The 16,532-nt window shown below is 34.6% G+C and overlaps 2 protein-coding genes across 2 annotated transcripts; one reads left to right on the top strand and one right to left on the bottom strand.

Annotated features, from left to right (window-relative positions):
• Window positions 1-5,162: 5,162 nt before the first annotated feature.
• LOC107962799 (L-ascorbate peroxidase, cytosolic) lies at window positions 5,163-7,962 on the bottom strand. Its single transcript, XM_041098766.1, has 10 exons — window positions 7,721-7,962; window positions 7,494-7,625; window positions 7,229-7,403; window positions 7,052-7,117; window positions 6,424-6,472; window positions 6,231-6,316; window positions 6,049-6,128; window positions 5,842-5,944; window positions 5,667-5,725; window positions 5,163-5,564 (listed from the first exon to the last, which is right to left on the bottom strand). The coding sequence occupies exons 2-10, from the start codon at window positions 7,610-7,612 to the stop codon at window positions 5,549-5,551; spliced, it is 753 nt and encodes a 250-aa protein (XP_040954700.1). The 5' UTR covers window positions 7,613-7,625; window positions 7,721-7,962; the 3' UTR covers window positions 5,163-5,548.
• Window positions 7,963-8,530: 568 nt separating this feature from the next.
• Window positions 8,531-11,361, top strand: LOC107962803 (L-ascorbate peroxidase, cytosolic). The gene is made up of 10 exons (XM_016899329.2): window positions 8,531-8,824; window positions 8,920-9,043; window positions 9,133-9,307; window positions 9,407-9,472; window positions 10,054-10,102; window positions 10,209-10,293; window positions 10,395-10,475; window positions 10,601-10,703; window positions 10,820-10,878; window positions 10,982-11,361. Exons 2-10 carry the CDS (start codon window positions 8,925-8,927, stop codon window positions 10,995-10,997), a joined length of 753 nt encoding a protein of 250 aa, XP_016754818.2. The 5' UTR covers window positions 8,531-8,824; window positions 8,920-8,924; the 3' UTR covers window positions 10,998-11,361.
• The last annotated feature ends 5,171 nt before the right edge of the window (window positions 11,362-16,532 follow it).

The following is a 16,532-nucleotide window of genomic DNA, read 5'->3' as shown; positions in this document are numbered from 1 at the left end:
TAATCAACTGCTCCTAGCCTCTGGTGTTCTTTCAATGCACTGAATAAGACAACCAAATGAGTCTTTGGACATTACATTTGGTCATTCCCTGATAAAAGCTCATTTAAACCAATTCTCTTAATTATTTATTGCAACTACCTTTAAAGCAAAGTATGAGATGGAAGAGTTGCATTGATTTTTTTTGGAAAACTAAGAGTTGATTTTTTATTGAATAGAATGGTTATGCTACTGAGAGTTGGGTTAAAAAGTGATGCATATAATCCTTCCTTGAATATTCCAATAGTTTTCTGTATTTATGTTAATTGCCTTGAATGAAGTGAAAAATAACTGAAAGTCAGTTTTGGTATAGTGTTGATCATGCTGCTTGTTTGGTATGTGAGTCACAATATGATGATTATTTTGTCATACTGCGTCTGATTTTTTTATTCTTCAAGCAATAACTATAAATGAGTCTGGTACTGTTTGCTTAAAGTTTAGCCTATTATATTTTGGGCAGGAATGGGACAACTCGAAAATTCTTAAAAGATGGAGATGAAGTAATCTTCTCTGGTTACTGCAAGGTACTTCTTGTGTTCCACATGGTTTTTAAAACTAAGTTGCAAACTCATTTATCTCCCTATCATGCAATTTATAGATAGGCTCGAGTCTTTGGCCTTGAAGGAATTTTAAACAGGTGAAATGAAACCACAATATTTTAGGATATCTTTCTGGTTCTGGGTTATTGGTTGAAGTTTTGGTAATGATGGGGTTTAAAATTATGGAATTTAGAAGCTTAGTATAGTGGGGTTTAGAATCTAAGGTTTGAGCTTGAGGAGAATTTAAATTTGTTTATCTCCAAATCCGTGCTGAAAGTGAAAGTTACTATATAGAACGTGGAGTCATTTGATGTTAAAGTCATGGTCATGTATTGTTTCCCAAAATCTTTTACCTCCAATAGGAGGAACAGGAACATGTGAAGTAGTATAGAGTGATTGATTTCTGAATTATAAATTGCATACAGGGAGATGGTTACAATGTTGGTTTTGGAACCTGTGCTGGTAAGATTATCCCACCACGCAATTGAGGAAACTTTTTTACTTTGGAGATAAAAGAAGATCACGTGCCACTCACTCAAGTCGTCGTTGATTTAAGAGAGATCATATTGGAGATTCAGAGAGTTGACGAAATAGTGTGTTTATTGTATATGTGTTGACTGATCTCTCCTACAATGTTAATATAGTTGTAGCACTTGATGGTATGCTGGAACTTGGGTTTGCCCATTAAGTAATAATATTTACTAGCTAGTAGAGCCAACTTTTTTATTTATTAATTTTGAAGGAAAACTAAGCACTTAAACACACTAGGGCCTTATACTACAGTTGAAGTTGAAGGACCTTTCGTTGGCTGGTTGATTCCATACCTCAACATGGCACATAAATTCGCAATGATCAAACCACTTTTACATCCCCTACATTGAAGTCTACCTTTGCACTTGAACCCTTTCCCATTTCATTTATTTGAATCCCACATCCACAGATCCAACGCAAATCCTACTTCTTTATGGTAACTAAATTTATAGAGTGAAATAATTAGTTACGCAAATTTTCACCAAATATTCCTGATTGATGGGTCATGGAGTTTATGATTTGGGAACAAAAATCCATTTTCCTTCATATATTTTCTAGGTCAAGTTGCCTAAAGTGTTCCATTAATCCTGAAAAGTGGAAACTAGATCATATAAATTGGAGTTGATTGAGAAGATTAATTAAGATGTAAAAAGAATTGGCAAATTACCAATAAAAGCCCTTGGCGACCAACTCAGTAGGAGTATTGCCTCCGATGTGGTAGTTCAACAAAAGTTAGAAGAATTTCAGGTTATCCGAGAAGAATCTATAAATTTATATCCAGCATTATGTGAAATAGAAGGTTTAACTGTGGATGAGCGCTATCGAGCATTGAGTAAAATTCCAGATCATCTAACGCAAATGTTCATTTTCTTCAGTTTACCTTCTTTTGTTCGATTGGAATGGATCAGAAGATTTATTGCTGACCATTAAAAATCGTGGTTCTGTTGATGATATTTTGGGGACTTTTTGTGTTTGTAATATATGGATTATGACATAAAAACTAATGAAGTCATGTAACCTTTTGTTAATATATGAATATTTATGTTTACGCAAAATTTAATTCTTAAGTTATTTATTACTTCTAATATTTTTTTAATTGTAGAATAATTAAATTATTTGTTTCATTAATGATATTTTAGCACATTAAATATGTATTACGGTTTAAAAATAATAAAGTAGGTTATATATTATTTTTATATTATTATATATTATGATTTTAGTAAATTCATATAAGAAATATTATATTAAGAATTTTATTAAATTATATATTTTTTATTAAATTATATTTAATAATAATTATGTTAAAATATGGTTAAAATATTTATTATTTATATTAATAATCTTATTATAATTTAATAACAATAACAATAATCATCTACCTAAAAAATATTGCTAAGGGTATTCTAGTCATTTTAGTTTTTTTCCTTATGCTATTACAACTCATTCCATTCAACCAAACACAAGAATACTATTACAGTTCCATTCCATTCAACCAAACAATTGAATTACTATTACAGCTCTATTCCATTATACCTCTATTCCATTACAGTGAACCAAACGTGGCATTAGTCTTTAAGTACAGGTTTAATACTCATCACGTGTAAGTGAAATCCTGTACCAAAAACCCTAATGTTCCCACCAATGCTGCACAGAGGAACAAAAAAATGAAAGAGGCAAGTGTGCCCAATATACTAGCTGATGCTATTAAAGCAGCCAGAAGACGGGAAGAACGAATAAGTGTTCTGAGACCCTAGCTGCTTCAAATGTTATGTCAAGTTGATCCTTAAAGAATTCATAAATGAACAGAATATAAATGTGGGGTCATTTGGAGATCATAGAATTGATCAAAATTTTCACAATGCAGGCTTGTTTGGTTCAGTCTGCTATGTAGAGGAATTATAGTTGAAGGCCACCCCCTCTACCACAAGATGTTTGTCCAAGGCAAGCGTCTTAACTTTGGACCTGAATAGATTCAGATGGCATCAAAATTGTCATACTCCTAATCCGGTTGAACTTGATGAAACTGTAGACCAAACTGCAGCAGCCCTCACAGACGACCTTCATCCCACTTGGCCTGTAAAAGAAATTGTCAAGCATGCTTATCCTACCCCTCTAATCTTCCAAGTGTTAGTTCTCTCAAAATCCAAAGACAGTTAGAGCCAATGAACAACAAGAGAAACGAGTTCATATGCTCAAGTGTTCTCGTAAGTGGCTTGAGGAAAACATGTCCTAAACGAGTAGCAAGAAGCTTCTGACCATGAAGAAAAACAACTTGCTGAAGAAGTTCTTCCCCCAAAAGTGTTCACTGCTACAGACACTACTCCTATGTCTAAGGGGATGAAAGCTAGAACCATTGTTAAACTCAGTGCCGCCATAGACTTCAATCAACAATTATGTGACAGACTACGAGCAGAGGCCAAAGCGGTCTGGGTGAATATAGACAAACAAAGGGCTCTTTTATCTGACCTACTAGCCCAGGATGATGAAAATTGATTTGACAGATTTGTTAAACAAAAAGGGGGAAGAGAAAGTTGAAGGCAAGGCTGGAATTGAGCGGGAGGAAGATATTTTTGTGAACACTCTTATTTTGGTTAGTTTTTTTATTACAGGTCCTGGATAATTGTATATTGTTAATACTCTGATACCTTACCTTTGGCTATGATAGTTTTTGGAGCTAATATGGACTATCTTAATTTTGATGCTTAATGTTTTATCGCATATTTACTTAGTGATGCATCTTCATTAATAGTTAATTCACTAAGTTATTTGCTAACTAATAATGAGAACATGCTAGGGCGAGCAGCTAATTCATGTTGATATAATTTCTTGGATTGTATAAGTTTTGTTTAACAAATTGCCAAAGGGGGAGAATGTTGAAAAATATGAAATTGGCCAGCTTCCCAAGCATTAGAGTTGAGTGGCAATTTCCATATTTGAGTATTGACAATTTATTAAATGGTTTGAATGAGTTGTGCTAATTGTTTAGAGGATGTATAAGCCAGCAATGATCATATTAGTTAAGAAATTCACATGGAAGATTAGATCGAATTAAATCACCCGAGACAATCTCTTGCAACATAGAAATTTGGATTGGATTGACACGCAATGAAATTAGTTGCTAAGAGTCCATATTTGGTTTATTCTCTATTATTCTAAATATATTATTATATTATTGTTTAAATGGAATTGTTATAAACCTTTTACGTTAGCAAGTCTCAAACATAGATCTATTTAAGGGGGATTTGTATAGGTTTTTGTATTAAGAACTTTTAGCACTTATCTTATTTATGTTAGGGAACTTTTCTTAGAGCGCAAATTGTTAGTAAAATCGGTTGTGTTGTAATTTTACTTGTTGATTTCACAGGGATAAACTTAGTGGTGAAAGTATTGTTTTTTAAGATTCGAAAGTGAGAAGAATTATCACGGAATATGTGATAGATTAGATTTACTTTTTGTTACTGTTGGAGAGAATGAATATTTCTCACTAAATTAAGTTTCGCAATCATAGAGAAACCGAATTGTGTAAACAATTCTTATGTTCTTTGTGTTTTCGATTTCCAGATTTGGAGTCAAAAAAGTATTCACTATCCCGTCACTCTTCAAGTATAAAATCACTGCCAACGATTTAATAATTACAATCTAGATTGCATTTTACATTTAATATTAAAAAATTGTACAAATTAACCTTTATAAGATAAATAAGTGTAAATTAATATTTTTATTAAATATTCCATCAATTTGTGTTTTTTTTTAAATAATGTGGAATTAAATGATGATTAAGATTGAAAATTTATATTTTCAATTACCCATTTATCCTTTTTAAAAAGATTTTTTCCATAAAATGAAAAATTAGATTTAATTTTTTTTCAAATAAAAATTAATTCAACCTTGAATATTACCTTCCATCATTGTTTAACAGTGAATTTTATTAACAAAAGAACTAATTTGCATTTTTCTTTCTAGCATACAAAAATGTAATCCTAAGCCTCCAAGTACATATAGCATGGAAATGGATCTTGCTCAAACAGAAAAGTAGGTAACATTGCTACAAACGAGTGGTAACCGATTATAACGGTTCTCAAGTAACCAATTTGATACTGAAATAAGCATATCGAGTCACACCTCTTTTCCAGTTATTTTCATCACTGGTGTATCATCTAATTTATACTCCACAAATCATTCCAAAAACGGATAACAAGTTTCAACACAATGTCTACTTTAAGGAATGCATTCACCAACCATATCTATGGAGCATCCACTAAGAAAGAAAATGCAAGAGCTACGAACAACAAGATGGGGAATGTGAGCTTAGAATAAAATTATCGAAAAAAGCTTGTCTCGGAAACCTCCCCAAATTCATTCCTTAAGCCAACTTTGGAGAGAAAACAAAACCTAAAACATCTGTGTGCCGCTGGCTTCTTCCTATTTTTGCAATCATCAGCTTATGCATCAGCAAATCTGGAAGTAAACAGAATAGATACTATCAGTACTTCTCATAAACAAAATTGAAATCAAGTATAACATAACTGAACTTCCAGTTGAAATGAATGCAAAAATTACCCTAGCTCAGACAGCTTCAGGTGAGCTTCAGTGTAATCAGCAAAGAAAGCATCCTCATCCTGCAAATAAGAGATGATAATCAGAATTAACATTTAACTTTTTAATTGGTGGTTGAATAAAAATCGTGATTCGTTGTAATGGAAAGAAAAGATGTCAGAAGGAAAGAGTTACGTACAGCCGCATATTTGTCGGCCAATGGACGGAAAACAGGGTCGGAAAGGAGAACTTTGTCAGTTGGCAACTGTAACAGGCCATCCTTCTCTCCAGTCAAGAGCTCCCTATAATATATTATCCGATTAGCATAAACTTAAATCGATTCTAGGACAAATTGTTCATCACAACACAAGGGAGAAACGCACAACTCATAAAAACAGTAACTCACTTGAAGTAAGAGTTGTCAAAGATAAGAGGGTTGGTAGTCCATGGTCCCTCAAATCCAGACCTCTCCTTGTGGCACCTTCCCTGCATCCAAAGCAAAGAAAACATATATCATTGTAAGTGGATAGGAAATTTCAACATTGCAAACTTCAAGAAAACAAGACGATTTGATATTTTAGAACAGACCAGGGTGTGGCCACCAGAAAGAGCAACAATGTCCTGGTCGCTAAGACCCATTTGATGACTAAACACCTGCCTCAAGTGATCAGCTCCTGCAAAATATTTTTCAAAAGATTAAACCAAGATCATTACAGACACTGAGCCGTGTTTTAATTCTCAATAGAACAACAACATTAAAAGACAAATCGTATAGACTAACCCTCAGTAGCATTGGGAAGACGACCCTCAGGTGGTGGGTGAGGCTTGTCCTGCATTTATTTCCAAACACCTTTAGGTAAATACAGTAACATTGAAATATACAGTTAAGAGTTGACAACACTATTAAGAACAATTGAACAACTCAATTAAAATCCATTTAAGTGTTGTTGCTCAAAAGAATAAACCATGCTCTAACATCTAACCATTTTATAATGAAGAAAATCTACAGAAACTAACTGACAAATCCCAAAACTAACTTTGGTTCATTGTATAATGTGATACAAAAACATTGATTTGGAGCAACTGCATACAAAAAATTTTGGTACCATTTATCCAGTTACTTATGTGCCATCGTTTTATCATATGAACAAATAATAGTATTCATCCGACATGACAATAATTTATTTATTTGTCGTTTAAATGTCTATGCTCTATAATTAAATTAAAATCAAAGTTTTATGGGTATAACTACACCAAATCAAAAGTATCACATTGCATATTGAGTCGAAGATAATATGTAATTTGGGGATATATCCTAAAAGCACAGCATCATACACTAACCAGACCACATCATTGAATCATACATTAACTGTTGCTGAAAGTAGTGTGTATTAGAGATTAAGACTCACCACTCTTCCAGGATGAAATGGAATTTCAGGCCCACCGGTGATCTCAACAGCAACAACACCAGCAAGCTACAAATTTTAAAACCCCAAAAAGAATACAGTCAAAACCAGTCAAACCCTCAAACATAAATCGGTTAAATCTGAAAGCAAGAACAGAAAATCCGATCAAGAGTTAGATACCTGATAGAAGTCAGCGTATGAAAGGATAGGGAACTGCTCCTTGATCGGCTCGAGAAGCCTGACTGCAATATCGAGACCGTTGTTAGCAGCATGAGCGAGCTCAGCAGGTTGCTTCATGGTTCCGAATGGACCTCCGGTCTTGGTCTTGACATCAAAAGTTCCAGCTGAGTGCCACCTGTCCCCACCCATCACCGTAAGGCCTATCAGCTTCACGGATCTCAATACCAAATTTCAAATCAGACGATAGAAAAAAAGAGAAGCTTACGCTAGACGGAGCATGAGTGGAGCACAGTTCTTCTCAGCGATGAGACCTCTTAGCTTCCTCTTAGCCTTTTGAACGGCGTTTTGGTACTCCTCGCTAACGGTTGGGTAACACTTGGTCATTTTTCTCTGGTTTCTACAACAACAAAAAAAAATTTCAAATAAACAATAAAATTTCAAATCATATCAACAATTTCCAAAACAGGATCCCAACTCAGATCGAAAACGAACCTTTCGTCGGAGAGTGTGAAGAAATGAAGATAGGAAAGCCACGCGATGGACACGAGTTGAGCACAAGCACACTCTGGTGAAAAGGAGGAGGATATCTATGGGGGAGTGAAGAGCGGAAATGGTGTTTGTTTTGAGAATGGACGGCTTTGATGTGGGTTGAAAAATAATGATGTACGGCTGTGATTGTGAGTTAGGTGGGCTGATTTTTGTTTTTTCTTTTTCTCATTCGAAAAGTTGATTGGTCAATATTTTTCCTTACAAAAAAAATATTTATTTTATTTGAAAATTCCGACGGGATTTAGGGAGAGCGAATTTAATACAACATACATAGATAACCCATTCAATTATCAATTATTTTTTATTTTAGATATTCATTTTATACAGTTTATTTATTTTAGTATTTTTGTTAAAAGTTTTATCGAAAATATAACATGATATTTTTTTATCGCATCAACTAATAATTAACTACCTTATAAATGTTGTTTTACATTTTGAAGGACCAAAAGTCAATACTAATTATTAACCAAAATAAAAGGAAAAAAAAAGGAATTATCAGTGTGAACACATTCAAGTAGAGACGATGCCTTTGGAATTGAAGCGATGATTACAACACTGGTAGTAGGTACGCCAACATTTATGACCCATTTATCTCTATGGTGGTAATATATTGCAAATACATCGCGTTGAAAAAACTTTTTTTTAAAAATCAATTTCATACAGTAAGAAATATTACTAATAGTTAATTTAGTATGGGTATTATTAGCAAGACTATATGAGATTAAGTGATTCTTTGAACCAGAAATATTGAATCAATAATTAAAATAAAAAATTTAATTAGTATTTTTTTGATTTACTTTTTTTTTTCGAAAACCGGCCCACCTAACTCACAGTACAGCCATACAGCATTAACCAAACCGTCCTCTCCCAAAACAAACGCCATCCCCTCACTCTTCACTCTCCCATTTATATTCCTCCCTTTGGCCAGAGTGTGCCATCAAATTTTCGGTTCAAGTAGTGTCCATCGTCAGGCCAAAAAGAAAAAAAAGAACTGGTGTCCATCGCGTGGTTTTCCTATCTTCATTTCATTGCACCCTCCGTCGAAAGGTTCGTTTTCGTTCCAAGTTTGGATCCTGTTTGGAAATTGTTAATATGATTTGAAATTTTATTGTTTATTTGACTTGTTTTTGGGTTGAAACCAGAGAAAATGACCAAGTGTTACCCAACTGTTAGCGAGGAGTACCAAAACGCCGTTCAGAAGGCTAAGAGGAAGCTAAGAGCTCTCATCGCTGAGAAGAACTGTGCTCCACTGATGCTCCGTCTAGCGTAAGCTTCTCTTTTTTCTATCGTCTGATTTGGAAGTTGGTATTGAGATCCGTGAAGCTGATAGGCCTTACGGTGATGGGTGGGGACAGGTGGCACTCAGCTGGAACTTTTGATGTCAAGACCAAGACCGGAGGTCCATTCGGAACCGTGAAGCAACCTGCTGAGCTCGCTCATGCTGCTAACAACGGTCTCGATATTGCAGTCAGGCTTCTCGAGCCGATCAAGGAGCAGTTCCCTATCCTTTCATACGCTGACTTCTATCAGGTATCGGATTTTCTGTTCTTGCTTTCAGATATAACCGATTTAATTTTGAGGGTTTGACTAATTTTGACTGGATTCTTTTTGGCGTTTTAAAATTTGTAGCTTGCTGGTGTTGTTGCTGTTGAGATCACCGGTGGACCTGAAGTTCCCTTCCATCCTGGAAGAGAGGTGAGTCTTAATCTATGATACACACTGCTTTCAGCAGCGGTTAATGTATGATTCAATGATGTGGTCTGGATTGGTTAGTCTATAATGCTGTGCTTTTAGGATAAATCCCCAAATTGCATGTTATCTTCTACTCAATATGCAATGTGATACTGACAACTTTGTTTTGGTGTTGTACACATAAAACTTTGATTTTAATTTAATTACAGCCATTTAAACGACAAATAAATAAATTATTGTCATGTCGGATGAATATTATTATTTGTTTACATGGTAAAACGATGGCACATAGGTAACTGGATAAATGGTACCTAAATTTTATGAATGCAGTTGCTCCAAATCAATGTTTTTGTATCACATTGTACATTGAATCAAATTTTAGTTTTGGGATTTGCCAGTTAGTTTCTATAGATTTTCTTCATTATAAAATGGTTAAATGTTGTAGCACGGTTTATTGTTTTGAGCAAGAACACTTAAATGAATTTTAATTGAGTTGTTGAATTGTTCTTAAGAGTGTTGTCAACTCTTAACTGTATATATCAATGTTACTGTATTTACCTAAAGGTGTTTGGAAATAAATGCAGGACAAGCCTCACCCACCACCTGAGGGTCGTCTTCCCAATGCTTCTAAGGGTTAGTCTATACGATTTGTCTTCTAATGTTGTTGTTCTATTGAGAATTAAACACGGCTCAGTGTCAGTGATGATCTTGGTTTAATCTTGTGATAAATATTTTGCAGGAGCTGAACACTTGAGGCAGGTGTTTAGTAATCAAATGGGTCTTAGCGACCAGGACATTGTTGCTCTTTCTGGTGGCCACACCCTGGTCTGTTCTAAAATATCAAATTGTCTTGTTTTCTTGAAGTTTGAAATGTTAAAATTTCCTTTCCACTTACAACGATATGTATTTTCTTTGCATTCGATGCAGGAAGGTGCCACAAGGAGAGGTCTGGATTTGAGGGACCATGGACTACCAACCCTCTTATCTTTGACAACTCTTACTTCAAGTGAGTTTCTGTTTTTATGAGTTGTGTGTATCCGTCATTGTTCCAAATACAAATCCATTGAGTTGTGATGAGCAATTTGTCCCAAAATCGATTTAAGTTTATGCTAATCGGATAATACGTTATAGGGAGCTCTTGACTGGAGAGAAGGACGGCTTGTTGCAGTTGCCAACTGACAAAGTTCTCCTTTCTGACCCTGTTTTCCGTCCATTGGTTGACAAATACGCGGCTGTACATAACTCTTTCCTTCCGACCTTTTTTCTTTTCATTCAACGAATCAAGATTTTGATACAATCACCAATTGGAAAAGTCATATGTTAATTCTGAATATCATCTCTTATTTGCAGGATGAGGATGCTTTCTTTGCTGATTATGCTGAAGCTCACCTGAAGCTCTCTGAGCTAGGGTAATCTTTGCATTCATTTCTACTCAGACGCTCAGTTATTTTGTACTTGATTTCAATTTTGTTTATGAGAAGTACTGATAGTATCAATTCCGTCTACTTCCAGATTTGCTGATGCATAAGCTGATGATTGCAAAAGAGGAAAGCCAACTACACATGCCTACACAGATGTTTTAGGTTTTGTTTTCTCTCTAAAGTTGGCTAAGGAATGAATTTGGGTGGTTTTATTTGGGGAGATTTCCGAGACAAGCTTTTTTTGATAATTTCATCTAAACTCACATTCCCCATCTTGGTCATTTATCGTTGTTCGTGGCTCTACCATTGATATGTTTGGTGAATGCATTCCTAAACTTGTCATCCGTTGTTGGAATGATTTAAGGAATGTAAATTAGATGATACACAATAGATGAAATAACTGGAAAAGAGGTCAGTGACTTGATATGCTTATTTCAACATCAAATTGGTAATTTGAGAGCCATTACAATCGGTTACCGCCCGTTTCTAGCTGTGTTACCTACTTTTTTGCTTGAACAAAATCCATTCCCATTTTCATGCAAATTTGGAGTACAGCGAATGAAAAGAAAAAGTGCCCACCTAACGTAAATTTGCAAGTGAAAATTGAAGGAAAAATGGAGAGAAGTAAAAAATCTAAGGTCTCTTTTTGCGGTCTTTTTTATCTTAAAAATACAAAAAAAAATGTATTTATCAAAATGCTATCAATTTAGAATTATTTACTGAAATAATACAAAAGGAATAATGTTTCTGGAGTCTTATGCTATATTGTTTTCGACAGAAGTGATTTACTTTTATTTTCCTTGTCGATTTTCAGATATCGACAAGTCACATTGTCAAAAAAATTCTATATCTTTGAAACATTAAATTACTGCTGGTTACATATTTTAACATTTTTGTAATGTTTTTAAAGAGATCGTCATTTCCCTCCTCTTCTTTTTTTAAGATAAACATTCATATCGCAAGAAAAGGCTCCAGTAGAAACCGCCAAAAGATGCTAAAAAAAATACAAGCATGAAAAGATCAGGCCAAAAGGATCTGGCATTAGAGGCTCTTATCACTACTATGCAAGTGAACTTAGGAGGGAAATCAAACTCAAGGTTTGTCAGCCATGGGAATCCATTCGTTGTTTTCGGCTCCCCTAAGGGCTCCTTAGTTCACTAGAGATGGTGAGGCACAAATGATCGTCCGATCCACAACAAAAGAAAGAAAACTAAATGCTATAGACTAGTCTACTAAAGGTGGGCTTTAAAAGCGAAAGCCAATAATTGTCAATTACGAGGCGTTTATCATCTCATGTGATCATACATACTTCGAGGAGCCCTAAATATGTTCCCCAGACTTGTAGATTTCAACAATGCGAGACATTTCATCTAATTCTAAAGTGGGATTCCGGGTATTGAGATGATGAGAAGATTCTTTGAAACTTGTCCAAAAGTTGTGGGAAGTGAAGTCAATTCTGAATTTCCCTTTCTGGAGTAGATTCACTCGACTATGACTCTTGCCTATTAGTAGGGTCTCTCACTCTGTGACGAGGCTTGAGTCACTTGACAGGGTTTCCATTAGAATAAGGCCTTCAATGGCCACCTCTGTGATCGTTCCATGCTTAGGAAACTTGGTGCTACCCATTACTGCTCGCCACACTGTACCAAACACCCACTTTCCACATCAAGCTTGGATTTTCTTTTCACAATCTTAGTTCGGCCTCCAACTTCCCCTGGGCTTATTAGGCGTTTAAGGCCCATTCAGATTATTACCTCGTCTTGATCCTGAGTGGGCTCAAGTGCCCGCGACCCACATCTCTTCCATAAATGCTTGGCATGCTTGACTTCCCTTTAGTTGGACTAAGAAGATTTTCCACGGATGTAATGTTTGGGCTGTTTTACTCAAATAACCCAAAAAAATATTATATTTACAAAAATAATTCAAGTTTAAAAACAATCACCAAAAATAACCTAAAATGAATAGTACCCACTCTTTTTTTGCACCAATGATTGGCTAATCATTGTGTCATACTTAAAAAAATTATTTTTTTGGGTTCCGGCCTGTTAATGGCCGGAACCTATGTATTTTTTTTAAAAATTATGTAATACTGAAATACGGATATACAAAAGAAAAAAAAACAAAAAAAAAATTTGGTGCTGGCCTGTCAATGGCCGGCACCCAGTGTACAGTACCAAAAAAAAATTTATTTTTTTTGTGTCAGAGTCAGATTTAAAAATACGAAAAAAAATAAAATAAAATAAAATTTTTTGGGTGCTGGCCTGTCAATGGCCGGCACCCAGTACACAGTACGAAGAAAAAAAAATTTATTTTTTTCGTGTCAGAATCAGATAAAAAAATACAAAAAAAATAAAATAAAATAAAAATTTTAGTGCTGGCCTATCAATGGTCGGCACCCAGTGTACAGTACCAAAAAAATTTTTATTTTTTTTGTATCAGAATCAGATAAAAAATACGAAAAAAAAAAAATTTGGGTGCTGGCCTGTCAATGGCCGGCACCCAGCTTACAGTACCAAAAAAAAGTTTTTTTGTTTTTTTTTCGTGTCAGAATCAGATAAAAAAATACGAAAAAAAATAAAAAAAAATTTTTGGGTGCTGGCCTGTCAATGGCCGGCACCCAGTGTACAGTACAAAAAAATTTGTTTTTTTTTTCATGTCAGAATCAAATAAAAAATACGAAAATAAATAAATAAATAAATTTTTTGGGTGCTGGCCTGTCAATGGCCGGCACCCAGTCTACAGTACCAAAAAAAAACTTATTTTTTTTTCGTGTCAGAATCAGATAAAAAATACGAAAAAAAATAAAAAAAAATTTTTTGGGTGCTGGCCTGTCAATGGCCGGCACCCAGTACACAGTACGAAAAAAAAATTGTTTTTTTTTCGTGTCAGAATCAGATAAAAAATACGAAAAAATAAAATAAAAAAATTTTGGGTGCTGGCCTGTCAATGGCCGGCACCCAGAACAAATTATTAAAAAAAATTATTTTTTTCGTGTCAGAGTCAAATATAAATTTACGAAAAATATGCGCTATTAATAGATAGATTCAGTTCTTAGAGGATACACTAAGTGGACCTTAATCAAAGATGCAAGAATTAAAGAAATAAGTTTTAAATTCTGTCATAAAAATTCTAAAAAAATTATCTTTAATGTATCGAAAAATATGTGCTATTAATCACACAATTATCTAAAAATTGCAAACATTTAGATTTTGTTCACATATTAATTGCCTTGTTTTTTTTTCTATTTCCTCCTACTTACTATTACAAAATTAAAATCCCCCAAGTCGCATATATTTTTTGTAAATTTAGAATTTAGTTTGTATATTTTTATTTCTAAGAATTTAGTCCTAATATTTTTCGAGACTTGGAAGTCATATATTCAAACAAATAATTAGTTAATTATGTTAGATTCATTAAATAAATATTAAAAAAAGAAAAATGTAAAAATAAAAGGAATATTTACATAATAAATTATAAAAAAGTACAAATTAACATAAAAATTTAAAATTGTCGCGATCCTGGGGACGTGCCCGGCGCTGGCGTGTAACGGTCTGGTTGCCTCCGTCGGCGATGCCGTGCACCTTGCTGAGGCGTTTGATAATTGCTTGGTCCAGAGCCATGTGTCACGTCCGGTGTAGTAAAAAACGTGGAATAATTATATTCACCAGAATCGGGACTTAATTGGTATTGAGTGACCGGAGGTGCCGATGGAAAAATATCCTCAGTGGTGGGCGTATGTGCTTCGGGTTGGAAGTCCAGGTGGTATGAGGATGACAATCCGGATCGTGTCGGATGTTGACGGTGGAGGTTGTCACCAAAAAAATCTTCAAATGATGGAGGAACTCCATGCAGTGGATCCGGATCTATGAACTGTGATGATGAGTCGGATGCTTCATTTTCGGCCCCCAATTCGACCCCGAATGGCGGAACTCGGTTACTACGCGGTTGGGTGTTCCTTGGTTGCCATCGACAGGCCAGCACCCAAATTTTTTTTTATTTTTTTTCGTATTTTTTATCTGATTCTGACAGGAAAAAAAAATAAAATTTTTTTCGTACTGTGTACTGGGTGCCGGCCATTGACAGGCCAACACTCAAAAAAAATTTATTTTTTTCGTATTTTTTTATCTGATTCTGACACGAAAAAAAACAAAAAAAAAAAATTTTGGTACTGTAGACTGGGTGCCGGCCATTGACAGGCCAGCAGCCAAAAAAAATTTATTTTTTTCGTATTTTTTTATCTGATTTTGACACGAAAAAAAAAACAAAAAAAAAATTTTGGTACTGTACACTGGGTGCCGGCCATTGACAGGCCAGCACCCAAAAAATTTTTTTTATTTTTTTTTTGTATTTTTTTATCTGATTCTGACACGAAAAAAAAAACAAAAAAAAAATTGGTACTGTACACTGGGTGCCGGCCATTGACAGGCCAGCACCCAAAAAATTTTTTTTAATTTTTTTCGTATTTTTTATTTGATTCTGACACAAAAAAATAATAAATTTTTTTTGGTACTGTACACTTGTTGCCGGCCATTGACAGGCTAGCACCCAAAAAAAAAATTTTTTTGTTTTTTTTTCTTTCATATATCCGTATTTCAGTATTACACAATTTAAAAAAAATACATGGGTTCCGGCCATTGACAGGCCGGAACCCAAAAAAACAATTTTTTTAAGTCTGACACAATGATTAGCCAATCATTGGTGCAAAAAAAGAGTGGTACTGTTCATTTTAGGTTATTTTGGTGATTGTTTTTAAACTTGGGTTATTTTTGTAAATATAATATTTTTTTTGGTTATTTGGGTAAAACAGCCTAATGTTTGCATTAATTACTCTAGAATTGGTAGTTGGCTCGTGTGTAAGAGATTTAAAAGTCTCTTGATTTTTTGCTGTGTGCACCTTTACGTGCGTCTTTATCCTCTTCTTCAATAAGAAAATTTCCTTTTTTCCAATTTCATTTCCTTGATGTTACAATTTTCTCGTAACCTGCTTTTGCTTTTGTCCTCAATCAGGGTCCAAATATCTTAGCATCTTTTCCATCTAATTTGACAAGCATTTTCATTCATCATATCCTAGGCGACCACAAATATGGTAAAAGTTCGAGAGCCTCTCGTATTGAAACGAGATGTTGATGCATAGATCCGAAGCCAACCTTAAGTGGTTCGTCAAATGGATTGCCACTTTAATACTTATGACTCCTCCACGTTTGACATTCTTGAAGTTATCAACGTCTGTTTCAATGAGTTAAGGAAAAAATTCACCGATCTTGTAGAGTATGCTTCACATTTTGGTCAAATTAGGACACAAACAGAGAGTGACGTCGCAACGAGGAAGAGCTCTTCATTCTGATGAGCTGTCGAAGTCACAACAAGAAGAAGACCGTCGTCTTGACGACACAATGCCACCTCGTTCCAACGATGCGAATTTCACATCACGACGTGGTGACGTGTCATACAATTTTTTTGATTTTCTTCTTCTAGTTAAACTTTATTATTTCTTCCAGTCGAACTTCGATTAATATAAATTACTTAAATATTATTTAGCCTACAAATAAGCTTTTTTCTACCTTAGATAGATTGAACCCATTACACATTTAAATTTTGTGTTTATATTTTGAAGATTATTATTTTCAGGGTTTAGTTTTATC

This window comes from Gossypium hirsutum, chromosome D08 (genome assembly GCF_007990345.1).
Source record: "Gossypium hirsutum isolate 1008001.06 chromosome D08, Gossypium_hirsutum_v2.1, whole genome shotgun sequence".
NCBI classification, from domain to species: Eukaryota; Viridiplantae; Streptophyta; class Magnoliopsida; order Malvales; family Malvaceae; genus Gossypium; species Gossypium hirsutum.
This window is presented reverse-complemented; position numbering and strand designations above follow the sequence as displayed.

What these genes read in the sequence shown, in the direction of transcription:
- LOC107962799 (XM_041098766.1), bottom strand. Translation starts at nt 7,612, where the DNA reads ATGACCAAGTGTTACCCAACCGTTAGCGAGGAGTACCAAAACGCCGTT. An exon ending in CCACTCATGCTCCGTCTAGC is followed by an intron (nt 7,404 to 7,493) that starts GTAAGCTTCTCT and finishes GGGTGGGGACAG; the next exon opens with GTGGCACTCAGCTGGAACTT. An exon ending in TTTCTGGTGGCCACACCCTG is followed by an intron (nt 6,129 to 6,230) that starts GTCTGTTCTAAA and finishes CTTTGGATGCAG; the next exon opens with GGAAGGTGCCACAAGGAGAG.
- LOC107962803 (XM_016899329.2), top strand. Translation starts at nt 8,925, where the DNA reads ATGACCAAGTGTTACCCAACTGTTAGCGAGGAGTACCAAAACGCCGTT. An exon ending in CTTTCTGGTGGCCACACCCT is followed by an intron (nt 10,294 to 10,394) that starts GGTCTGTTCTAA and finishes TGCATTCGATGC; the next exon opens with AGGAAGGTGCCACAAGGAGA. An exon ending in TGGTTGACAAATACGCGGCT is followed by an intron (nt 10,704 to 10,819) that starts GTACATAACTCT and finishes TCTTATTTGCAG; the next exon opens with GATGAGGATGCTTTCTTTGC.